At 44.4% G+C, this 26,564-nt stretch overlaps 1 protein-coding gene across 2 annotated transcripts in view; it reads left to right on the top strand.

Annotated features, from left to right (window-relative positions):
* The first annotated feature begins 6,361 nt into the window (after window positions 1-6,361).
* Window positions 6,362-26,564, top strand: part of col27a1b (collagen, type XXVII, alpha 1b) — an 84,441-nt gene continuing 64,238 nt past the window's right edge. For both annotated transcript variants that reach the window (XM_084550951.1, XM_084550950.1), the window contains exons 1-5: window positions 6,362-6,784; window positions 8,262-8,326; window positions 15,961-17,273; window positions 20,613-20,666; window positions 25,912-25,965. In XM_084550951.1, coding sequence (XP_084407077.1) covers window positions 6,732-6,784; window positions 8,262-8,326; window positions 15,961-17,273; window positions 20,613-20,666; window positions 25,912-25,965 — 1,539 coding nt within the window. In that variant the 5' untranslated portion in view covers window positions 6,362-6,731. The remainder of the gene's footprint in view (window positions 6,785-8,261; window positions 8,327-15,960; window positions 17,274-20,612; window positions 20,667-25,911; window positions 25,966-26,564) is intronic.

The following is a 26,564-nucleotide window of genomic DNA, read 5'->3' as shown; positions in this document are numbered from 1 at the left end:
AAGCATCAACGCTTCTAATTGCATAGTCTCATCCCGAGGGGGCAACATATCAGACAAAGAGAGACACTATTCTATCAGTGTGAGCTGCTCTCTAAGTGTCCCCGCTGCAACGTATGGAATGGGTAAACAGAGCAGCAGGGCATGCTCTTATTGGATCCAGCTGTGCCTGCACAGAGGTTGCCGCATTCAGCTGGCCCCAATTCCCCGGGACATGGGAGTACAACAAAAGAGTCTGTGTTTATCAGACAAGAGTTTCCATCACCAGAGCGTGACATGAAAGGATACTCTGGCTACGTGCTAAGTTCATATTCGGAGGCTCGTTGTAGAAATTTGAAGGGAATGACCTTAAACACTCAGAATCCCCCTTGGTTTTCAGATGCTTTTACCAATATCAAAAAATCACTGCCACGTTCACTGGGATAAATCAACATAATACTTAGGCTCTGCACGACCAAATGTTGCCCGTAAATAATGTGAGTCCTCTAAAAATGATTCATGTGGATATAATATAGAGATGCTATTTACAGTGTCACCGTCCGTCTGCAGGAAAATCCTCCAATTTCCTGCGGGCACTGAACGTCTTATTAGAATCAGGATCAGAAAAAAAATATAAGTAAACGTTATTAATCCCTGCAGGGAAATTGTGTTGTCGTTTTGTCAGGGCATGCAGCTGATTTCTATTACCCACCCCTGGTCTGGAGAAAGGAAAAAAAAAAAACAGTCCCAGCGCCTTTCCACACCTGATAACGGTTACAGACTAGGGTGGCAGTCATGTGTGATGAGTGGGAGAAAATCGACTCATAAAACACTAATAGAAAAACGTGCCTCTGGATGTTTAAAAGGAAAAAAAACAACGGCAAAACAAAACTCAGTTTACAGTCGTTACTCTTCCCGCTGGAGCTCATTCATGGTTTCCATGAAGCAAACTTCAGAGAGCGGAGGAATTCATTTATGTCTTGGAAGAAGACACTTGTTGAACTGATGTCAGGTAGGAAATCAGCGATAAAATTTCACCACAGACAGCGCCAAGAGCCACCTGGACGTAAAACGCCTTATGTGTCCCAAGGAACCTATATGGAAAGAGTTTACATAACAATTACATAACTCTCTGCAGGCTGCACGACACAGGAAAGACATTACCAACCCCTCTCTCCTCTACAGATAATTCAGATTCAGAAAACTTTATTTGTCCCCGGGGGGCGATTTAAGGCACATGTGAGCAGCATAACATGCAAGCACAAGACACTTTTAAGGAACGAAAAATAGAACAATGCAGAGTATATACAAAAAACTATGCCATAAATGTTTCCAAACCGTCCATGCGGGATAAGTCAGATTATATTATACATTCTTTTTTATTGCCAATACATCCTGTAAAATAAAAGATTCAAGATGTTTATTGTTATATGCACAGTAAAAGCAGCTTTAGTTTAGACCATAAAGTGAAATTCTTACTTGGCAAATCTCACTTACTAACAACACTAAAGCAATAAAAGAAATATTAAACATACAAAAGAATAAAATCTAAAAAAAACAAGGTGCAAGAGAAATCTGTTAAATTTAATGCTAAAAAAGGTTAAAACCTGAGTTTAAAAAGTGTTCTGTGCATTGTGCTACTGGTTCGGGAAGGCCATGTATGAACTGTCCAGGAGTATGATGAACCATAGACTGTATATAAATATGCACTTCCTTGCATTAGCCAAACTGATGCTATTTTCCCGGGGATATGGGCGGCGCCATCTTGCGAGTTTTCAGTAATTTCAGAATTTCAGTTACAAGAAAATGTTGGATTACACACTGAATTTGTTTTTACAGTGCCATAGGAACACTTTACGGAACGGTTGGCATGGCAACTGGTGGTCGCCATTATGTCACATCCTGTTTCTATAACGTCAAAAAACTAACTAAAACAAAATGTAGCCTATCCAAAAAATTGGCACTTAAACATTCATCAAGATTATATTAACTACCTAAAATTATATAAAAAAATATATTTGACATGTATTTTAATGTTTTAGTCCCGCCCACTAACATGGAAGGGGTGGAGCTTATGACCTATACTGCAGCCAGCCACCAGGGGGAGCTCTACTTGCTTTGGCTTCACTTTTCTTTACACTGTCTGAAAACAGTAACTGAAAGCCCTTGATCATGTAAATGTTCTGCAGTGATGATGACGCCTCCTCCAGAAATGAATTATGCAGTTTTTTTTTTGTAATCTCACGTTGGAGGAACCCTCCTGTCGTGAGCGGTGCAGTTTCCAAACCACACTGTGAGCGAGATGGAGATGACGCTCCCAACTGTACTTCTGTAAAACTGGCTGAGCATTTTGGCTGACACGCCAAATTTCCTCAGCCTTCACAGGAAACACACAAGCAAAGACCTACACTAACAAGATTTGCCACTGTAGCCTACGTCAGAGGAACCTTGTTGTCTAAAAATGATTAAAAGTAAAAAAAAAGAAAGAAAAAGAAATGAGCCACGCTGCAGCAGGGGGCGAGGAAGTTCCATTTAAACTGTACACCATGCTCCTGCTGTATACACATATTGATGCAATTGCAGATTAATCCATGCCTGAATTTGAATATGTGCATCTTTAGTCTGAATGAAGAACGAGGGCCATAGGCAGGGACGGGGTGTCATGACTCCAGCAGCACTTGCAGTGGATGGTCATCAAGAAACACACAGCAAACAATCAATTTAAATGATCTATTAAGTAAAACAAAGTGTGTCATTTTAAATGGAAACAACCAATCATGTACATGCACATACACCGATCAGCCACAATATTATGACCACCGACAGGAGAAGTGAATAACATTGATCATCTTGTGACAGTTCAGTGTTCTGCTGGGAAACTTCTGGACCTGGCATTCATTGGTGTGGATGTTACTTAGACATGTAGCACCCACCTAGACCAGACCAGGCACCCCCACCCCATAGCAACGACATTCCTTGATGGCAGCAGCCATCCCCAGCAGGATGCAGCCACAAAAACGCTCTAGGAACAACTCACAAAACCATGAAGAACATCCTCCAAACTCACTAGATCCCAAACTGATCAAGTATCTGTGGGATGATCCACAGAGGCCCCTCCCCTCAAAGCCCCCCCCACTAACAACATTGTGTTGCCAGACACCACAGGACACCCTCAGAAGGCCCATGTCCATTCTCTGATGAGTCACCACAAGGGAGACCTGCACAATATTAGGAAGGTGGTCATAATTCACAAAACGCACTGTTGGTAACGTATGAAGGTTTTCCAACATTTTCCTTTAAATCAAACAATTCATAAACCACCGTTAAGTAGTTGGACCAGTTTATTAGGCATAACCGTGAGTTTAGATGAGAGGACAGACCCGTGTTTGCACAAAGACTGACAGCCAGATGTAGCTCCGTCTAAAGAAAACAAAGCAAAGCTCTGAATTTGCCAGTGAACACGCTGGGCTGGTTGATGTTAAGACATTAAACCCATTTACAGTTTTTATGTTACACTCTGCTAACCACTAACCAGCTGCCTGCTGCTTCTTCTTCTCAACTAACTCTTGGCAAGTTGTGTATTTCCCAGGCTGGGAGGCCTTAAAGAACACTTGGCAGCCTCTGTGCCACAGTTTGAGAACTACTTGCATAGTCTGCAGCAATAATCATTACAAACCACATGAAACGTAACACTCCAGATTGGAGATCTTTCCTCTAGGGCTCTTCCCCTGTCAGGACATTGGCCTTCTTGTCCGTGAACTAAACCTGGCGGTAACAAAAGCTCACATCTGACGGCGCTCATCTGACAGGTAGATGGGAAGTGCTCTTTCGGAGGTGGCGAGCTCCCTTCCTTCCTGGCCACGAGAGGATGGACTGTGAGGGGGGCTCTGTGCGAGGAGCAGGGATCCAGTTGCAGGCAGCTGAATCGGTGCTCTGTTGGGTCTCCCCTGGACACTGTCATAGCGTGTTTGCCGAAGGCGGGTCAATGAGGACTTTCTTTGGCGGAGGAATTTCACAGCACACGACAGCACACACACACACACACACACACAGGTCCACAGACCCAGATCCCTGCCACTCTGGTGAGAACGGAAGTGAATGTTGGTGAAGCAGGAGGCGAAGAAAGGCCGTCAACAAAAAGCTGCCCCGCTGGGTCAGATATCAACTTGATTGAATGAGCTGGTCGTTTGTTGAAGTGGAAATTGTGGTCGTCATATTTGTTTTCGTTTGATGAACCCTGACACAGACAGAGTAGTTGTGAAGAGCAAACAGTAGGAGTGTTCAAACGGGACGTTTTCAGCTGTCAAACAGATTACAGGCCTACCATTAAAGTCCAGTCACCCTTTTCACAAGAAATTAAATATTTTGGTGAGGTGACTGCACAAAAGTCCTTTGCTGTGACTGGGCTTCATCTAAAAGGCTCTGGATACTAAGCTCATGTCCCTTTTTTTTTTTTAACCCTCCCTCCCCCAACAATTTGTGTGTTTCAGCAACTTCAGATGTCTGTGACATGACATGGAGTTGTTATTAGAGTCTGACCAAAGTCTGATATATGGTTTTAGTACACATATCTGAAGACAGTAACAGGAAATTGCAGGACACAAATGTCAAAGACACGGCTGTTGTAATTCACAGTGTTGTCATCACATATTTCATGACCATTTATGAAACTAGAGTTCAGTTTATCTCTCTGGCAGATGTGCAGTTGCTGGACTAGCTGTGCAAAGAGTCCAGATTTTTGGTTTTATAATCATTCCAGCTGGTCAAACGAAAGGTTTTAAAACCTTTATCCACGGGGTACCCGCATGTCTTGCACCATTGTGGGCCCACAAAGAATGCCTTGTAAGTAGGGAGCATGTACAAATGTGACTGGCTTCCTGTTAGCTCCTTGCACTTTCCAAATGTTAGTGGACCAGATGGATCAAAATACGCCGGCAAAAACAGTCTGTGTGACAGTCAGAAAGACTTATTTGTCCTTTAACAGCCATTCCCTTTTGACCTGAGGCTATTCTTTCTTAACATTTTCAAAAAAACAGACTCATGATGCATCCAGCTGGAGATGACCTGTTTGTATCTGGTTGGTGCAACCTCTGGAAATGTGCATGAAACGTTTTTTATCTTCGCAAATATACTGACTGGTGACACTTTGTTGCTTTTAAAAGCTCAATTTTTGACGTAGCACACCCTGTTGGTGACACGCGCTCATGTCAGCTGTCGTGAAACTGACCTCCTCTTCCCCCAGAGGAAAGACGAACAAAAACATAACAAGAAAAACCATGAAAACCACAATTTCACTTTTACTAGTGAACATTTGCGATATGTCCCAAATATGTGAAAAAGTGCATGCATTAACGTCATCAAACTGACAGACCTTCTGGCTTTTCCAATCGTGTCCAGCTTTAGGTTACTTGTGTTAACACCTGGCATTAACACGAGTCTCCAGCCTGCTCTTCAGATCCGATCTCAGTTTCACGCTCCGTATGCTAATAAACACTGACTTCTCTTGGCGGACTGTAGAATAAAATAACAGCTGCTGCCTCTAACGGATCTCTACCGCTGCTCCAGACCAGAGAACAGCGCTGTTTTATGTGCGTGCATCATGACTTTGGCGCACACGTTAAGTTATTATTTATTGATCTCCACCCTCTAAGCTAGTTAGATCTGCACACAACTCAGATTATAGCTCACCAGATGCATCCCAGTTGAGTAGGAGGTCTTTAATGTGACTCGGGACGGACGTGTGTGGAAGAATGTGACCCAGACCACCTCTAAATGTGGTCAGAGATCAGATCTCTCAAATGCGTCCCAGGAGTGTTCACATCTGTCTTTTACAGCGGCCACTCGCGACCGGATTGCCCAGATGGTATCCTAATGCAACCGGAGCCAAGATGACTGAAACTGAATGAAATGAATGAAATGAATGAATGAAAAGAAAGATCAACCAACAAAAGAAAAGTCTTGCAGATTGTTTTTGGACTTTTCTACAGGGGAGGGTGTGGGGGCTTGAGCTCAACACCAGTTCCTAAAAAAACTTTGCTGTGGCCCTGCAAACGCTCCAGCGCAACAAGCTGCAAGCGGTCACACAAAACCTGCAGCATTTCTGTCCCTGCAAGGACCAGAAGAAAAAAAAAAAAAAAAAGCAACCGAGTCACACGTCCAATCCGAGACAGGGTCCCGCTCTCTGAGAGGACACACCTTCAGCTGGAGGAGCGCCGCACCTCCGCGTAGCGCCAGATTAGTTTCCCTGGATGTCAGCTGAGGGCGATAGAGGGAGGGAGGTGCACCCCCTCCTCTTCTTCTTCTTCCCGGTTCTCGAGATTTCCCCTCAGTCCACAATAAACTTTCATTTTGGAAAGTCGACACACACTTAACGCACGCACACACACACGCGCCGAGCCGCGGTCGTCGTCTTGTCCTGCGAGAGGAGAGGTTGGAGAGGTTTTGTTCTTTAAGCGACGCGCGAAGGGAAGGAAGCAAAAATAAAGGACGCGCACAGGTGGAGCTCTGCGGAGCGTCTTTTTTTTTTTTTTTTTTTTAAACTGGTGTCACCTTCGGGAAGGAGATGTCTCAAGGAGGAGAAGAAGAAGAACCACGACAATGACACAGAGCAACATTTTCGTTCTTAGTTAATTTGTTTTTTTAGTTTATTTTTTTGGTCCGTTAACTCCTTGCGCGACCCTCTTGGAAACACCTGGGATGGAAAAACTTTATCTGGACTGTAGTGAAAACTCCCAAGAAAGAATGAAGTAACCGCTATGGAGCCGGACAATGCCCCGCACTCCAAACTCAAATCCACTGGAGTCGGGGGGTGAGTCACTCAAACAAACAGGATTTTAATTCTTTTCTTATTTCTTCTTCTTCTTCTTCTGGTAATAAGAGGGAGTCCTCTATAACTGGGTCTAAACTGGTATCAGTTTCACAGAAGATGCTGGTGTTAAGTTGGTGATATTGATGCAGTGTTTTCCACAGACTTGTCATTGACCGATATTCAAGTTTAACTAATAACTAAACACATTAGAGCTCTAAACTGGAACAGGTGGTGCACTTTAATGGGCTGCAGATCAGTGCTCTCCACACACTTCAGAGAAACTAATCTGCTGTACTGCTCCCCAAGTTATGACTTTGCAGCTTGTATCAGAATGAGCTGCCAAACGGTCTGGGACTGATTTGAGGGGAGATGTATGAGAGGAGGAGACGGCCTTCGCTTCCTCCTCCTCCTCTCCTCCTCCTCTCCTCCTCCTGCCTGCTGTGCATGTCTCACTCAGCCGGGTTGGCCCGCCGGCCCGAAGGGAGGAGATGTAGAAAAGTGAAAAGCGTTGCATCATATAACTGGACAAACTGCACACCCACGCTTTAGTTCCCGCTCCTGTGGTCCATTTAGTGTGAGAAAAGCAGGAGAGGGAGAGGAAGTTTTAAAAGCTCCAGTGTGTGTGCCAGTGGTTGACCAGTGGGTTTCTGCAGGAAAACCACAAATGTAAAAGGTTTCCTGCCTCTTGCTCTCGTTGCAGCGCTTGTCACAGAGCAAACGGCGCTCACTCAACAAGGCGTCCGGGTCGCATTCAAACACATGACAGGCTGTGGTGTGTAGAAACATGGCGTCATTCAGGTGACAAGTTTGACGTTGCACCCGTCTGAGATGATTTAGCACCTTTAGAGCGACATTAGCTCTGCTGGAAGTGTGAGGAGGCCACATGTCTTCATCTATAGACATCACAGATTGAATTGGTTCAAGTCGGGAGTTTACTTCTGTGGACTGAGACAATTTGGCAAGCTTTTAAAACTGTCAAACCTGTAGCTTACTGAAACCAGAAGTGATCTTACAATAGAGATGGAGTATACAGTATGAAACTCATTTCTTTTCCAAGCATTTGTCTCGTGCAATCTGAAGGAATTGTGGGTTTTAAGGTAATGCAGTGGTTTGTAATATTTGCCAGAGGTGGCCTTCTGGGAGCGCTCACTGAGCTTATCTGCTCAGGCAGCCAGATAAGATGAAGCTGGTTGTCTTGAAACACGTGTTGAACAAAAAGCAGAGCTGCCGCCGATGCTGCAGCAGCAGGTCCGGACGCCGCTGGAGGTCGACTCTCAATGAAGAGTTTGGTTATAACCTAGACCTGCAACTTTGTCCTGCAACCTTTAACACCACAACATTCAGAGACACGATTTATGGATCGTTGATTATTCTGGGCATTTAAAGATGCATGAACATGAAAATATACTTGAAGGACTACTAAATTGTGAAATATAAAGACTGACTCTGCCTCTCACCTTCTTTTTTTCCTCTTTAGGAGAGTTCTGATTCTTTGGACTATACTCTGTTGCACCTGCTCTCTAAGGCTGGCACAAGCACAAGGTAAGCAGCTGAAGGACGATGGAAGATGGGTGACTGTTTCTGAGCAGGTGGTGTCACAAAATGCGCCTCGCAAACTGTAGGAGAGAGGAAATTAAAATCAATTCCTGGGTGGTCACGGTGGGTTTGCAGGGACGCTAGAATCAGAACAGACTGGAACGATCGGGAGGAAACGGCAACGCAACACAGTAAACTACCTGACATGGGACTGTTATCATGCACATGCTGGTCCAAGTTATCCCCAAAGTGATCAGCATCCATCTTGGTCAGCTGTACCTTTTGTAAACGGATCAGGCATAACATTATGACCACCTTCCTAATTTTGTGCAGGTCTCCCTTGTGGTGACTCAGAGAATGGATTTGGGCCTTCTGAGGGTGTCCTGTGGTGTTAGTGCGGGGGCCTTTGAGGGGAGGGGCCTCTGGTAAGATACTTGATCAGTTTGGGATCTAGTGAATTTGGAGGCCAGGTCAACACCTTGTGCTGTTCTTCATGTTTTTTTTTAGTTGTTCCTAAAGTGTTTTTGTGTGTGTGTCAGGCTGCATCCTGCTGGGGATGGCTGCTGCCATCAAGGAGTGTCATTGCTATGGGGTGGGGGTGCCTGGTCTGGTCTAGGTGGGTGCTAGATGTCTAAGTTACATCCACACCAATGAATGCCAGGTCTAGAAGTTTCCCAGCAGAACACTGAATTGTCACAAGATGGTCAATGTTATTTACTTCTCCTGTCAGTGGTTTTAATGTTGTGGCTGATCAGTGTATCAAGCCTCTAAACTCAGATTCAGTATGTTTACTTTCCCTTGGACGCCTGTGGGCTGCTCTTTTCTGCTCTTTGACGCTTGAAGCGGTTGTTTTCAGACGTCTTTACCAGTTATATTTTTCCTTTGATGACATTTGTTTTAGAGGAGTAGACGGGGATGCGGTTTATTCTGTCTCTTACTATCAGCGCAAACATTTTGAAAACCCAGTATCTTAGCAAATTGCTTTCATTGCGCATAACTGAGAATATGTAAAACAATAGGCCTTTTTCTTACAACGTTTCCAGGCTCAAAAAAGGCAACTGGACTTGTAGAGTTTTTTGAGAAGACGTTTCACCACTCATCCGAGTAGCTTCTTCAGTTCTCGGGGACTGGTGGGAAGTTTGAGGTTTAAATAGGAACTCCTCCTGAAACTTGCTTGTTATGTTAACAACCAGAAACTGGTGCAGCTAATTTCCATTAATGTTTCTGGAGAATCTGTTCCGCTTCCACTGAAGAAGCTACTCGGATGAGTGATGAAACGTCTTCTCAAAAAACTCTTTTTTGAACCTTTTTTGGATGTACCATGACCTGGATGACTGAGAACCTTCACAGACAACATTTCCAGGCATTTATTGGATATTACCCGCTGACCTGCAGCCGTTCGGCCCCGACGACGAGCCTCAGACGCCTCTTTGACGTCTTAATACAGGTGTCACGTGACCGATCAGCCATGCATCGCTAAGTCTTCGCCGCTCTCCATTTCTTGTTGTCACTCACGCTCAGATGTGCATCGACGTCGGTTACGTGATGTCAGCTTCCTGTTACACAACCTGAAAACCCTGGTGTTGTCAGACATCCCTGTCAATCAGAATCTGACAGTTCTTATTCAGCTCGTTCCTTCCAAGTTCCAGGGAATTTTATTAGATGATACTTTACTCTGATGACTGCTGAGAGTCTAAAGACCTAGATTTATTTTTATATGCAAGCAAGTGTTAATTTACACACACTTAGATCCTAACAACACTATGAATTTGCACTGTGCTTCAGCAGAAAACAAACCTGCAGACTTCTCTTGGATCAAGATAAATACTCGCATGCAGATCACATGCTGTGGAAGTCATGCTTATGGAAAGTGGCTGTAATTACAGTCTATTGTATTTATTTGTTTGCGTGTCGCCGCATGTACTCCAGTGTAGTAAAGACACACGTCCAAGACTGTTTTTGTGGACAGGGCTTTCATTTCTATTTATTTTTTTTGCACACTACCCACAGCTATACATACATTATTAGCCTTGCACATTTCCTTCCTGGTTGAGGTCAGACATGGTGCAATATCCCTAGAGGAGGTTTGGGGCCTCAGTCACACTTAGCTCAAATGCATCTCTGCAACAAGCAAACCATTTGAGTCATAATGACGAGGTTAAATAATTCATAATGTTAGAAGTGTATCTGTTTGGCTTGGTAATATCCATCATTATTGTTCAGACCTGGTTATTGTCCAGCTTCAAGTACGGGTGAGAACACATCCAGGAGGCACTGAGGTGGTCTGGGACACGTTTGACTGAATTCCTTTTTGGTAGGTGTGAACACACAACGCGTCCTGGGTCATGTTAAGGGCCGCCTACTCCACAGGGGTTCTGTTGTGTAAGTGGAGTTTTGCCTCATTCATTCAGGTTATAAGTGATCGCCTGTAAAGGAAAAAGCCCCGTAAGTGACTCTTAAAGATTTTTCTGCCTGAAAACATTAAAGATCTGTCAGCACAGTTGCAGCCAGTTACTGTAAAATTAATAGCATCTTGCTGTTTAGCACAGTTGTTTTTTTTTAATCACAACATAAATCTGTTATTTTCCACTTTTACGTTAATATACAGGCAAAGGATTAGCAGCTAATTATTTGCATTTTACTGTACGCTGCTACATGTTGTCCATATTTTTGGATTTAGAGAATCATTTTTAAATTTTTTCTTCTAAACATTGTGACTTGATCAATTATTCCTTGCCAGTCTTGCTATAAAGATGCCACATTTCAGTTTAGTGTAGAAATGTAGCATCTGAAATAGTCAATTCAAGTTATAGGACGAATAACACAGCTTTAAAGTGACCATGTGTCTCTTTGTTAACTAAATATAAGCTTTTAAAATGAACTTTTCTCAGAGAACTAAAATCAAAACATCAGGCATTTAGCAAAGAAAGAAATCTCAAAAATCCAGCGCAACTCTTTGGTATCAAGGGTAGCTTTCCACTTAAAAACACAAGTATTATTATTCCAATATCCAACAGCTTTTCACCAGCAGAAGAGAAGGAACATCATGCATCCCTGTGTTAAACTATAAATCAGCAACGGTGATGATCGCCGGTGGTTAGCACTGATGCCTCACAGCAGGAAGGTTCTGGGTTCGAGTCCAGTCTGCATGTTCTCCCTGTGTCTGCGTGGGTTCTCTCCAGGTTCTCCAGCTTCCTCCCACCATCCAAAGACATGCTGGTTAGGTTCATTGGTGATTCTAAATTGGCCGTAGGTGTGAGTGTCTCTCTGTGTTAGCCCTGTGATAGACTGGAGACCTGTCCAGGGTGGACCCGGCCTCTCGCCCCTATGACAGCTGGGATAGGCTCTACAGGCTGATTTTAAAGTTGTTCACATCAGCTGAATACACCGAGACTAATGCTGCGTTCCAGAAAAGTGGGAGGTTTGAAATTTCAGACGTCCTACTAGGAAAAGTCTTCTGGAATGCCACTTGAAGTCGGAGGGCCTACCAGCGAAGTCGGTGCATATCGATTTACCCCAAATTTACTGAGATGCAGCAGCCTGATATCACAGAACAATGGCGGCTATAATCTCTCTGCATAAAGTTATTAGATGAAGTGTAGCCTTACGTTAACAAAAAGAGAGAAGTATATTACCTACAGCTGGTGGAAAAACTTTGGGAGACCTCAATTTTGATCATTGTTAGTAACTGCAGAAACAAAACAAATATTATCTTATTGTGGTTGGCCATGCTTGTTGTTTATGTTTGACTTCGTTCTCCTGGAACGCTCTTAGGTCTCATCTAGTTTACTCCAAGTGGGATAAATCCTACATCCCAGCTTTCTGGAATGCAGCATTAATCCAAGTCTAATCAGTATTACACAGTCGGACAACAATCCAGTTAAAGAAAACAAATTTTGCTACGCTACCTAGCAAAGGAAAGGTTTGTTTTCCGACAATACAGTGTTTCCTTTCCTTTCAGCTGAATTTCTTCACACTAACTAAAATTTACAGTTATATCCTGCATTTAAGTAGAACAGGATTGTACTGTGGATGTTTCAGTGTTAAATTTGCAGCAATTTCCAATGGTTTTAAAATATTGCCTCCTTGTACCTGTTGACCAACTAAATCATACATAAATCTAAGGAAGAATAACTTGTTCTGAGACTTGTCATGTCCCCAAGTCTTTAATGTCACCGATGCATGCACAACAAACAGCTGTTCATGGTTCTGAAACTGCAGTGGAGATTAATCAGAGACGGTAAATGTTAGAATATTGCACTGTCCGGGTTTATTTGCATACAGAGCGCGAAGCTGCAGGTATGAACGGAGTATTTTTAGCTGGTTACTTGAGAGGACACCTTGTGACGCTTTAATTTCTTGAAGACTTCCATCTCTCTGCAAACAGAAGTTGTAGTTTATCTGCTGTGATCATTTGAATGAAGGAACTTATTCAATTCATCAAGATTTTGACAGCTGCAGGAACTGTCGAGACGGCGGCAAATGCATGCTAATGTGCACGCGCCTGCTTTCCGAGAAAACTTGTGCTTTCTGGTACGTTTGTTCTTTAGCGGCGCTTGTCTCCGGGATCTGTTCTACCCGGTTCTCAGTTATTATTATTATTATTATTTATTTATTTTCCCCCAGCTCATCAGGAGGCCACAAAGAGCCTGCGGCAGCACGCCTACTTGCTCAGATTCAGATACGCGGTGGAAGCCCTGAGAGTACGTCGCGCAATGAAAGAACAATTTTGCTTCTCTCAAACCTTATTAACAATTCAAATCAGTGCTGTGGAGGAACTTTGACTGAACACAGCCTTTGTTCTGTTTCCAGTTTGTGTTTGATGTTTCTTTTCCATGTGTGAGTTTTTCAACCAAGCCGACCTCCTGCTGCCTGAACACAGTGAGCAGGGCGTCCCTCTTCCTAGCGGGACTCGTGTCTATAGTTGTTGTTCTGCCGCTGAGGCGCGATTCATCGTTTAGCAGTCATTTGTTTTTTTTAATTAATGAATTAATTATTGATGTTAATCTTTACCAGCCTTGTGATCTATCCTCACAACTGAAACAAAACAAGGCATTTTGTTTATACTACTAATGGCTTGCATTGGTGCATAGCAATACACCGATCAGGCATAACGTTATGACCACCTTCCTAATATTATGTAGGTCTCCCTTGTGGTGACTCATCAGAGAATGGACATGGGCCTTCTGAGGGTGTCCTGTGGTGTCCTGTTAGTGGGGGGGCCTTTGAGGGGAGGGGCCTCTGTGGATCATCCCACAGATACTTGATCAGTTTGGGATCTAGTGAATTTGGAGGCCAGGTCAACACCTTGTGCTGTTCTTCATGTTTTTTTTTTAGTTGTTCCTAAAGTGTTTTTGATCCTCCATCCTGCTGGGGATGGCTGCTGCCATCAAGGAGTGTCATTGGTATAGGGTGGGGGTGCCTGGTCTGGTATAGGTGGGTGCTACATGTCTAAGTAACATCCACACCAATGAATGCCAGGTCCAGAAGTTTCCCAGCAGAACACTGACTTGTCACACGATGGTCAATGTTATTCACTTCTCCTGTCATAATGTTGTGGCTGATCAGTGTTGACAGTGTAGGACAATGGCACAATGGGAGCATTTCCAGTGAGTACTCTACATACTGAGCTACAGCCGCCTCCAAAGAATGTTAAGCTTGTGGAAGTAACCTTGGTGCTGTTTTTTCAGTGGTTCTTGATTTGGGGCTTGGGGCCACCAATTTAGATTTTAGATTTGGGGGTCATATTAGTTGTTGGACTTGAGGTTAAAACCTTTTCAGTTTTATTTTATAGCATCCATTGTCTGTGCACACTGCAATACAATAGTAGGAAGCTGTATGCCCTAAGTGTCTTTAACTGACCAGTCTGAGATCCAGTCTAACTTCAAGAATGTGCGTTTATTCACAAGAATTCTCAAGAAAGAAAGCCTGTTCCTTGCGCCACTGAAATGTGGATTTATTTAAGCCCTCACACAAAGGTGTGGATCCAATTAGGAGCAATATACAGCGCACACAAGTCTGTAATGTGGGAACATTCCCCACACGTTCCTCCCCTGAGATGCAAGTAGCAATTAAAACCTGCAGAAAACACTGCAGCATGGCTTCAATCATCTTTAATCAGCAGACATTACCAGATAATGTGAGATAGCATTTTGTATTTTCTGCCTCTGCTCTAATACACCTAACCGCCGTCCTCCCCGGAGACTCATTCAGGCTCCGTTTCCTGAGCTCGTTCTAATTAAGACTGATGTAATTATTACATAATATGCAGAAATCCCCAAAAGTAAATGTTGATGTACGACCACATCGGAAATTTTATGCATTCTTTTTAAATTGCCTTTTGCCGCGGGCTTTCCATTAGTCAGGTTTTAAACTTGTGAACCCCTGGCATGGAATCGTAGCATGCTTAATTTGCACTTATGTCACTGCACTGTTTTTCTGATGCATATCCATGCACACGAGTGGTAGGTGGATGAATGCACTGCTACTTGTGACAATTCAGTGTTCTGCTGGGAAACTTCTGGACCTGACATTCATTGGTGTGGATGTTACTTAGACATGTAGCGCACACTGCCCTCCCACGCAATAGCACTCCTTGATGGTAGATGGGGTTGGACACAAAAATGCTTTAGGAACAACTAAAAAAAAACATGAAGAACAGCACAAGGTGTTGACCTGGCCTCCAAATTCACTAGATCCCAAACTGATCAAGTATCTGTGGGATGATCCCCCCCCCAACAACTAACAACATTCTGTCGCACCACAGGACACCCTCAGAAGGCCCATGTCCATACCCTGTTGAGTCACAGCTGTTTTGTGGGCACCAGTTTAGTCAAGACTATAACAATGGGACAGATATTCATTGGATTGGAATGAAAATTGGTGGAGCCACTCATGGCCTCCAGAGGATGAATCACCCAGACTTTAAATGTCTCAGCAATTTTTAAAAGCACGCTATCAGCAGAAATACGTTGCCATGTTGATGATAGTTTAAGTTGAAGGTAGGGAGACCTACGTAATATTAGGAAGGTGGTCATAATGTTATGCCTCATCGGTGTATGTGTTGTTAAGATCAGTTCTCCTGTGTGCACCACTAGGATCTTCATTCGTCTTATTTGTCACTGACCAATTAAATGAGAGACAAAATTGTTTGTGAAAGGCCCCCCACTAACAGCATTGTGTTGTCAGACACCACAGGACACCCTCAGAAGACAAATGCCCATTCTCTGATGAGTCACCACAAGGGAGATCTTCACAATATTAGGATGATGGTCATAATGTTAAGCCTGATCGATGTGTATATAAACAGAAAGGAAAATTAAAAGTACTAGATTTAAACGCAATAAAAAGAGGCAGTGTCTGGGACAGTCTGATATGCAGAGGCAAACAGTTCCAGAGTTTGGGGGCTGCAGCTGAGAAAGTATGATCTCTCCTGAGCTTTTACCTCGTCCCTGCAACTCTGTGGTTGCAGGAGATCACAGAGATATGTAGGAGCCAGACCTTTCAGTGATGTATAGGCGAAGACGAACACCTCATGTTATATAAGCTCAGAAATCAAGATTTAATGATACTGAATAATAAATAAATGCTTTAAGCCTCACTGGTTTCTCTCCCTGTCTCTTTCTCTTGTTTCTCTCAAGATGTGGATATTCTGCAGCAGCTTGGGCTCTCCGGGCGAAGGGCAGGCGGGTCGTCAGGCGTTCGAGCCATTCCCAACGGCGTCATCCCCTTCAAGTCTGGTGTCATCTTCACCCCGAGGGCACGTATCCAGGTGCCCCTGCGCACTGTCATCCCTCCCGCCTACAACACCACCAGTCTCTCCCTGATCCTCAGCCTCTCGGTCCATCGCACCAACAGCGCCTTTCTTTTCTCCATTCTGTCCAAGAGAAGGAAAGTGCAGCTCGGAGTGCAGTTCATTCCGGGGAAGGTCCTTGTACACGTGGGGCAGAGGAGCTCCGTCAGTTTTGACTATGAAGTCTACGATGGCCAGTGGCACAGTCTGGCTTTGGATATCCGAAGCAACCAGGTACTTTTACACACGTCTTGTGGTAAGAAAAGCGTACACGCAGATATGCACTCCAAAAAAGAGGAGGCCCTGGATCCGGAGGGCTCTTTCCTGCTGGGCAAAATGAACCACAACTCGGCGCCGTTTGAAGGCGCCATCTGTCAGTTTGACATTTACCCCTCTGCAGAGGCAGCTCATAACTATTGTGATTACATTAAGAAACAGTGCAGAGAAGCTGACACGTACCGGCCTGTCTTTCCACCCCTGCTACCTCTATTTTCCACGGACCCCAACATCACTGTCACTCACATAACTCCGCTGTCACTGGCGGAGACATCCAAGAAGGCCGCGGCACCTACTCTGGCCTTGACTGGGGAAAATACAAGGACTACAATTCTGGTTCCAAGCGACCGATCGCTGATGCAGAACAAAAGCTCTGTGTATCAGACCGGCAGCCCCCCACAACCTGGTTCTGTTTCTATTTCTCCACCGGTACATCCAGGGTTGGAAAGCCCGTCTAAAGTTCCAACTCAAACTGTTACAGCGTCTCTAAGGATCAGAGGGACTCCGCCAAACCCAAAACCGACTTCACCAGCCAGAGAGAACACAAAGCAGGGGGGTACCAACTCTGCAGAACCTTCTGGGAACAGTGTGCGTTTACCTGTTTCCACCAGACCATCAGAGATGAAGCCAAACCTCCGGCAAACCACAGCTGTTTCGCCACAGGGGTCTCCTTCAAATGCTTACTCTCCCCATAAAGAGCAACTAACCACGGTAGCTCCAAAGAAACCTGAGCCAAAAGTGACCAGCATCCAGGATGTCAAACCCACCTCGTTCATTCTAGTCACTCCAGCTGCAACAGATGGTTTCCAAACATTTGACCTGGAGCCGACCCAGTACTCGCTGCTGGTTGGACCACCTGGACAAAAGGGAGAACCTGGGCCGCCGGTGAGTGTGTCGGCTCTCAACAAACACAAACCTGTACCTGAAATCCATGAATGAGCATGTACACATACGTACGAATAGCTATTTTCTTGTCACCTGATTTGTTTATACTCTGTAGTGTTTATTTTATGAATGAATACCTCATGAATCACAGCGTTTTTGATTGGAGCAGATGTGACTTTCAGCTCTTGGCCCAGTTTCCAAGTACATCTTCATATCACAATGATACACAAGTTTGACAGCTCGCTGTCTAAATGTTGGTTTGTTGGTTGGTTGGCTTTGATGCTGACGTGCAAACTGATATGTCTCCTGATTGTGTGGTTTTGGGAATCTGGAAGTAGTCACCGAGCATTTTCTGCTGGAGCGTCTCTGAACCGCTTCAATCAACATCACTCAGCTCATGTCCCAGTTTGAGTGAGTTCAGGTTTTCACTCCACACCGCATCGGTGCTAGAACTGTGGATGTATTTTATTTTAGATGCAGTGGTGGGAGCAGTCGGCTTCATCGCTGCCCTTTGCCACTTAGTATTTGTGTTAGTGGAGGGTCTGGCAGTGAGGTGTCAGATTCCTCTGAAAGGGAGTGTGACCGCTCTAAGAATGGATGCTTCTGCTAGGGTCAAAGGCCTGCTGAGCAACACGGATGGGTTGAAATGTTTCTGTCATGTGCAGAGATTGTAGGAAATATGTTTTCGTTACAGTTTGATAAAGAAAATGGCAAAGTAAAGTGAAGAACTCATTAAAATTTTGAACTATTGCTAGTTTAGCTTCAGTCAAGCCCATGAGACGGTGTAGGTCTCCCTTGTGGTGACTCATCAGAGAATGGACATGGGCCTTCTGAGGGTGTCCTGTGGTGTCTGGCAACAGGATGTTGTTAGTGGGGGGGCCTTTGAGGGGAGGGGCCTCTGTGGATCATCCCACAGATACTTGATCATTTTGGGATTTAGTGAATTTGGAGGCCAGGTCAACACCTTATGCAAGGAGTGTCATTGCTATGGGGTGGGGGTGTCTGGTCTGGTCTAGGTGGGTGCTACATGTCTAAGTAACATCCACACCAATGAATGCCAGGTCCAGAAGTTTCCCAGGATTGAACTGTCACAAGATGGTCAATGTTCTTCGTTTCTCCTGTCACTGGTCATATCGTTGTGGCTGATCTTCATGTAACCATCAATCGTCACTGATGGTTACATTAAAGTAGAGAAACTTGACTAAGCATTAAATCTTGACGTTCATCATCGGTGTTGACTGCAGACTCATTTCATGTGGTCCTGTTCTGTTCCTCCTTTGAACACAAAACGATTATCGTCTTTTTCCTTTTATTATAAAGACTTCTTTGTCTCATATTAGGTCATGTTTGACCAAAAACAACATTTTAAGTAAAGCTTTCCTGCTTTGGCAGCGAGGGGGAAACCACAGCTTTGTGTGTCCTCGAGGACATGAGAGAGCAGAAACCAGTGGCTGTCTGGCCCTGAGGTTTTCCTTTTGCATGGTTGTTTTGCTTGTTAACATTTTAGTCTGAACAGATTGCTGAGTTGGAAATATGTTCCATAATCGATTTACCGTTTTTTGGTCTTTTGAGTCGTTGCACAGATTCTGATCCTCCTCCACTGGGGTTAGGGTTGATGCTAGTGAGCCATGAGCTGTTTACAGAGGCTTATGTTTGAGCTCGCAACAGGAGGAATGTGTTTGAAAGACACATGATGGGATCTACTGCCACTTTGCTTTATAGACGCAATGTCGGCTATGCAGATAATGTAAATCTGGAAGAGGAAGGAGGAAGGAAGTGATGATAATTAAAAGGGCCTTCAGTAGAGGATTGGCGTTCTCCTTTTGGTACATTGGGATTCTCGTAGTCACATTTATCAGAGAAACATCGGAACAAAAAACATCTTTATTCAACCATCGCTCACAGATGACACTGATTTTAATACCAAGGTCTGCGGGTTTTCAGTCTGGCTAGAAGAGTTCTAGTACTGGTTCAGAAGTCATGATGGGCAAATACACCAATCAGAGGAGACATGCACCAATCAGGCATAACATTATGACCTCTGCCAGTGATATTGACCATCTTGTGACAATTCAGTGTTCTGCTGGGAAACCTTTGGACCTGGCATTTATTGGTGTGGATGTTACTTAGATCCCAAACAGATCAAGTATCTGTGGGATGATCCACAGAGGCCCCTCCCCTCAAAGACCCCTCACTAACAACATTCTGTCGCCAGACACCACAGGACACCCTCAGAAGGCCCATGTCCATACCCTGATGAGTCACAGCTGTTTTGGATGCACCAGTTTAGTCAAGAGTAAAATAATGGGACATGTATTCATTGGATTGGAATGAAAATTGGTGGAGCCACTCATGGCCTCCAGAGGATGAATCACCCTGACTTTAAATGTCTCAGCAGTTTTTAAATGCCCGCTATCAGCAGAAATATGTCGCCATGTTGATGATAGCTTAAGTTGAAGGTAGGGAGACCTAAGTAATATTAGGAAGGTGGTCATAATGTTATGCCTCATCGGTGTATGTGTTGTTAAGATCAGTTCTCCTGTGTGCACCACTAGGATCTTCATTCGTCTTATTTGTCACTGACCAATGAAACGAGAGACAAAATTGTTTGTCAAGAGTTTCAGGTCTTAAATATTTTTCTTATTTCTAAATTGTATGAACCGTCTGAAGACATGAGCTCTGACATGGCCTTGCCATCAACCCCAGCAGCCACTCAGACGGCTCGTCTGGTGGTGCCGGCTGAAAGAGAGTAATTAACACTGGTGAACCTGTCCAGAAAGTGCTCTATACATCTGACAGTATGAGACCAGCCCAGAGCCGTTCCTGTTCTTAAAACTTCTTGAGCTGTGGGAAAATAAGTAACAGTCCTAACATCTCAGACAAACTCAGCTTCCCTCAGATTGACCCCTCGTTAAATCTGACCTTACAGAGCTTTGCTAATCCATGTATGAAATTGTTTTAAAGCTAGCTGATGCTTATAATTAATGTGATTGGCTGTGGCTGGGACCAGCGCTGACCTCTCTGCCACTACAAGAAGTCAGACACGCTGTTTATGAGCCGCAGCCGTTTTGGGTTGAAGTCGTATCGGCTGCAGACGGCTGAATGCACTTTTAACAGCACAGCCTCTTACTTCAGACTTTATGCAACTTTTAGCCAACTTCAGCCAAATGTGTCATCAGAAAAAGAAAAAAAAAAAATATCAAAAACAAAATCCGAGATAGAGTTTGACGTCCTTTATTCAAAGCTTGCTTTCTTTTATTATTCAAGTCCTTATTTCCTCCTCTGTATTTTTTGGATAACTTTTCTTTGGCTCTGACATCTTTCATCTTTTCCTTTCAGGGACTTCAAGGACTTCCAGGGTTGCCAGGAAAGCCAGGCAAGCGGGGTCCACGGGTGAGCATGTCCCAGCCACATCCAATCCTTTTACCTCCCACTTTGTTGTTGTTTTTTTTTCATTTCCCCCTCTTTTTCAGCTCTACCATAGCATCCACATGTGTGACACTATCCTCCGTTCTCACCTTTGAGTATTCCGATCAAGCACTCGGTGACATTTTTGGATTACAGAGCATTATTCATCCAGACGTCAGACGTTTGCTTTGGCTCCGGGTCTGATCGAGCTGAGCCTCCCTGCTGCCAAGGTCCATTTGTAAATCTGGAGAGCAAACAAGCATAATTTACAGATCAGTGGGTTGCCAATGTAAAATAAATCAAAAACACAAGGCTGGTGTTAGATGGATGCATTAGAAAAGTAAGGTTTCTATAGCGATTCGGGTCCTCTACCAGAGATCTGGGAGCTTGAGGGTCCGACGGAGTATTTTAAATGTTCCCTAAGGCTGCACTCTTTTGGGCAGCGATCTTGGATGTTGTTCTTAGAAACTGCCGAAGCCTAGATCTAGCCTCAAGTGTTGCGATCACATTTCTAGTTCCCGGTGTGTCCCGAGCTTCTCGTGCCCAGGTCCTATGTTTACATCGCTGAATACTTCCAAGTATATTGCACTTCTAATGTATGAGTCCTCTGGTTCCATGTGTCTCATGTTGTGCATGTCTCCAGCTGATGGAACCAAGCAGTGAAGGTGCAGATGTTGTTTCAAGCTCATGTTTTCAGGAGAAATGTAAGAAGAGAGACATCTGTGGGACATGATGTGTCCCAGGGGATGGTTTATTATTCTGGTTTCTATTTAAGACACTATTAGCGATGCCTGTGTTTGTAGCTGCTTGTCTCTGAACTGCTTCAACACTGAATAAAGCAGAAGTTGAACTTGGCGTTTCAATGAGGTTGCAGTTGCGGCTACTCATTTGCAGAGCTCCTGCTGAACTGCGCCTGCAGAGCACTTGTGCCACCGAGGAGTATGCGAGTGAACTACCTGCTGCAGACTGCGCTCTGCAGTTGGGCCTCAGGGGGGTGGTGGGTTGTGGGAACCCAATCTCTTTAAACAAGGAAGAAAGAGGGCTTTGTCCCCAACTTATTAAAGGCATTTAAGACCCCGTCTGGAGCTGAGTAGCTCTATCCAGTGGTACACCAACCTCTATAGAGTTCATTCATCATCAAGCTCTTGAGACCCAACTGCAGCCCACACCGACCGCACCGACTCAGGCTTTTTTTTCCTGACTGTTTTCATGAAACGTCAGAATTTTCTTGGATAGTTCACATGATTAGAGGGAAAAATACCTCACGGCTGCACCCATTATCTGCAGAAAGCTCACAAGTAGGCTCAGGGCTTGCAAAGTCTTTGTTAACATCTGGATTAAAAGTGGTTTTAATTTTTTGCTTCCACTTATCGTGTTGACACTCAGACGCAGTGTGCTTACAGAAAAGCTATTTTATATTAGAAACAAGACCGAGTGTGGCTCTGTAAACTGGTGACTGGTTTGTGGTTCATTGCACACTATTTGTGTGTTTCTCAATGACATTTAGTTAACATTTATTTAGAGATAAACAAGGCTGTTTACTGGAAAGAATGCAGGCTACAATCCTGGTAACTTTTGTGAAGCTGGTTTTTGGAAAAGCTTCATCTCCTTCTTTGGTAGAAACTAGGGGTTTGCTCGACTTCCGATTTTATTAAGTCGACTGTTATGTGATGAAAGTCGACACTGACTAGTCTCTGATGACGTCATTGATAAAAAACACAGTAGAAAGTAATGAAACCTATATTCTTGACCTGAATACATATGCTGAGAACAGACAGCTCATGTGCTACATACTGTGAGCTGCAGATATGTATAGCCTGTATAAAAACAGGCAGCACCTCAGCACCATCAGTAGCATTTACTTCTCCGTGTCCTGCAGCTAAAGGTCTAATAACTTTATCAAATAGTTGATGTGCAGCCTCCTTCTCTCTGTTACCACGTTTGGTGAAGTTGTTAACTGACTGCTGTCCAGAGGATTTGGACCGTTCCTCTGCTAGCGTTAGCGTTAGCCTTTTCAGCTGCATTGCAGTAGTACTTTAGTTGTATTTCAGGAATGACATGTCACGGTAGTATGGGCTTCATCTTTGCTGCAACGACCCACTGGGCTCCTGACCTGACTTCTTGGAGGCGTCCATGTTGTTATTGTCACATGATCAGTGACTAGTCTGTACAGCCCCTCGTCAAAATTCATTTTCCGAACTTCAACGAGCAGATCGTGATCTCATTTCACCTTCTCCTTTCAGGTCAGATGACCGTAGTTGAAGTAAGACACCAAAAGCTGTCCCAGCTCGTCTGGGGAAAAATGTGGGAATTCCTACTCATCGGAAAAACTTTTTAGAACCATTAGGGCTTTACCTCTCTGACGGCGAGGTGTCACGTCTGAGCAGACTGTCTCTTACACGTGAGCACGTCCACGTTCCCCAACGTAAGCCGGCCGGAGTTCAGCCGGCCCTGAGGGGGGAGGTTTGAGAGTGGATCAAAGGGGGCTTTGTGCAGGGGGATGGACCTGCTAGCATGCACGGCTAGTATGTGACGCTGGGGTTTTGTTAATTCAAAAAGAAAACATTTGCATAATTGTTTTCGAGGATATTTAAGGACTCTGTGGAGACTCAAATAGTGGAAGCTCTGTTTGATTGGTGCAGAAAACTCAACTGATTTATGTAGGTTGTAAAATTTCGATTCTTCTGAAATTAACCACATCTGTAGGCATGAATGAGCGGAGGCTTGATTAAATTTCTCTCCGTCAGTATTGGTTACACAGATGTTTTCCCTTATTGCTTTTATTTATGTGGATAGAGAGCAGCGTTGGACTTAGTCAGAACATGCCAGCAACAGCCAGTTCATCACCCAGTGTACTGATCTTGAATGTCTGCATTCGTCGTTCTCTAGATTTGTAGATTTGTTATTTCCATTTGTTGCACATCTACCTACCCTTCATCAGCACTGGTGCAAAGGAGGGGTTGGTTTTTAAATAAACAGATTCAATACAAGAGCAAATGTGCAAAAGAGCTAGTTCAGTTCAATTTATGAAGCAAAAAAGTGGCACTTGTGTTGTTACCATTTAAAGCTTTAGACTGCTTTCACTGTTTATTTATCTGTTTATTTATATTTTTACATTTTGGGAGAGATTGTCAGAGGTCTATAAGAAAACACCTCAACGGTTAACTTAGAGCAGCGATGAGCACTTAGCAGTTAGCACCAACGTTATAATAAGTTAAGATTCATTAATGTACATTCTATTGGATAATCATCCCTCAAAGACTCAATGTTTCCATCCGTGCCGTCCAGAGGAGGCCTTAGCAGGTCTGTTCTGGGTTAACGCTCCATAAAAACGGTAGCGCTCTCGCACGCGTCACTCCTGTAAAAGTCATCGGCGCACGTCGTAAACCTGGTCGCAGCTCTGGCACACAGGTGTCCTTAATGTGCAGGCCTCTGGTGTGAAGGTGTGTGTTTCTGCATCTGTTTGGCACTCTGGACATGGGGCCTTCTGAGGGTGGGAGGGGCCTCTGTGGATCCTCGCTCAGATACTTGATCAGTTTGGGATCTAGTGAATCTGGAGGCCAGGTCAACACCTTGAGATGTTCTTCATGTTTTTTTTTTAGTTGTTCCTAAAGTGTTTTTGTGTGTGTCTGTGTCAGGCTGCATCCTGCTGGGGATGGCTGCTGCCATCAAGGAGTGTCATTGCTATGGGGTGGGGGTGCCTGGTCTGGTCTAGGTGGGTGCTACATGTCTAAGTAACATCCACACCAATGAATGCCAGGTCCAGAAGTTTCCCAGCAGAACATTGAACTGTCACAAGATGGTCGATGTTATTTACTTCTCCTGTGAATGGCCATAATGTTGAGGCTGATCGGTGTATGCTGGTGGTCTCTACATGGTTGCTTTTCAGTAATTAAGCAGAGAGGGCCTCCATTCCTCATCCACATGAAGATAGATGAACACAGTGACTCATTCTCTCCTCATTACTCTCGTGTCTATTGGGATATCATCCGCCCACCTTGTCATCAGCACCGTGCCTCCTTACCTTTTACCTTGCGAGAACACAATTTGTAATAATCCCGATCTCCCTCTTTCTCTACGTCTCCTCCTCCCTTTGGTTCCTATCTGGAGATAATGACTTCCATAAGTTTTAATATCGAGGGGGAACGGTCTGAATGGAGGACGAGGAAATCTGTAGATGGGCTTCTGTTAAGTGCCTCCATATGTCCAGCAGCGAGCGCCTGCAAGGGGAGAGGTCTGGCCAGTTTGAGGGGAGGGGAAGTGCCTGGGCTGTTTGACTCCATTCCACAGTGTGATAACAGAGCACAGATAAATAACAGAGGCAGACAGAGACCGGCTGGATCACCCGGCCGTGCACTTACACCTCTCGGCCCAGTCTTTTTTTTTTCTTTTTTTTTTTAACTCAGAGTAATCCTATCCCTCACTTTCACCTCCAGCTCGGGGGAGAAGAAAGGTCTCCCTTCACAACCCCCGGTGGAAAATGGAAGAATGGGCTGAAGACACAGCGGCTTCCTGTTCGGGCCATCTGAACATGTTTCAGTGCTTTTCAATTTCGCTGGAGAAAATTTTCCATGCTCAGCATTTCAGCCCCGCTCCGCACACACGTGTGCAGCTGAACTGAAGGCTCTACACTCGGATGCCTCAGGAAGTTGTGGCTTTAATTTTCCAAACAATCCCTCTTTGCAGACTGCAGGAATTTATGGTCGCTTCAACCCCGAAAAAAAATAGGTTTTGTCTCCTCGCTCTCTGCTCCCGTACGTCCCCACGGCCGCCACGACCTGCACGGAGAGTGTCCCTTTAGGATAAGACATTTGGCACAGATAACCCAATGAATTACAGCGAGGGGGGGCCTTATATATCACGTACAGTTTTGCGGCACAAGCCGATACGTTGTGATGGATGTGAAATGCGTTGTGATGGATGAGTGGCCTTCGCGTTGAGGAGCCCCGGCAACCAGTGGAAAAAGTGTAAGAATGAGGGAAATCACATCCATATGTCATAACTTGGGACAGGCAGGAGACGGCGTACGTCTCACAGAGCACCTATACACAAACACTGCGGGACCCCGGGGCACAGCTGACCTGTCCCATAACAAACACACACTACACATGTGTGAATACCTCACATATAGCCCCCCCCCACACCTCCTCTTTTGCTGTTATTGCTTTGTGACCCCCATGATCACCTTTACTCTGTGTCTCCCTTAATCATGTGGGTCTCTGTTTTTTAGGGTCCTCCCGGCCCACATGGAAACCCTGGTCGTCCTGGACCACCTGGAGTGAAGGTACGGCATCAGTGTTGCCTCACAGAGCAGTCATCTATTTTTGGTTGACTATTTATTAGGCATGCATTAAAAAGAAACCAAAGAGTCAGTGGAACGTGCTTTGGCCTGGAATCTTTATCCATTTTAAATTGATGGCCATGATAATGATGGTAGTATCTCATATTATTTTTATTCTTTGTCAGTGAATCCCACATTCAGCCTTCCAATACATATTGCCTGTGTTGCCAAAGATGTCTATAGTTCACCAAAGCTCCTTCATTGCACTGAATACCTGCACGGATTTCACCACCAACTAAATCAACCAGTGGCTGCAATACATAGCTGTTGCAGGAAATGACTTGAAAGCTATGAGTCATTTCTTTTTTTTTAGTCTACCCTCCAAATGTCTCCATATATGTCAAATGCTGCAGCTCGTATCATCAACCCGAACTAGGGATGGGCGATATGGACTAAAAAAAATTATCCCGATAATTTCTGGTATTCATCACGGTAATGACGATAAATAAACAACAATTCAGCATAATCTGCATCGGCAAGTTTTATCTGAGTTGTTTTTTTACTGGACTCTTTGGATGAAGTCGACGCTGCTTCTGCATCGT

This window comes from Chelon labrosus, assembly GCF_963514085.1.
Source record: "Chelon labrosus genome assembly, chromosome: 9".
NCBI classification, from domain to species: Eukaryota; Metazoa; Chordata; class Actinopteri; order Mugiliformes; family Mugilidae; genus Chelon; species Chelon labrosus.
This window is presented reverse-complemented; position numbering and strand designations above follow the sequence as displayed.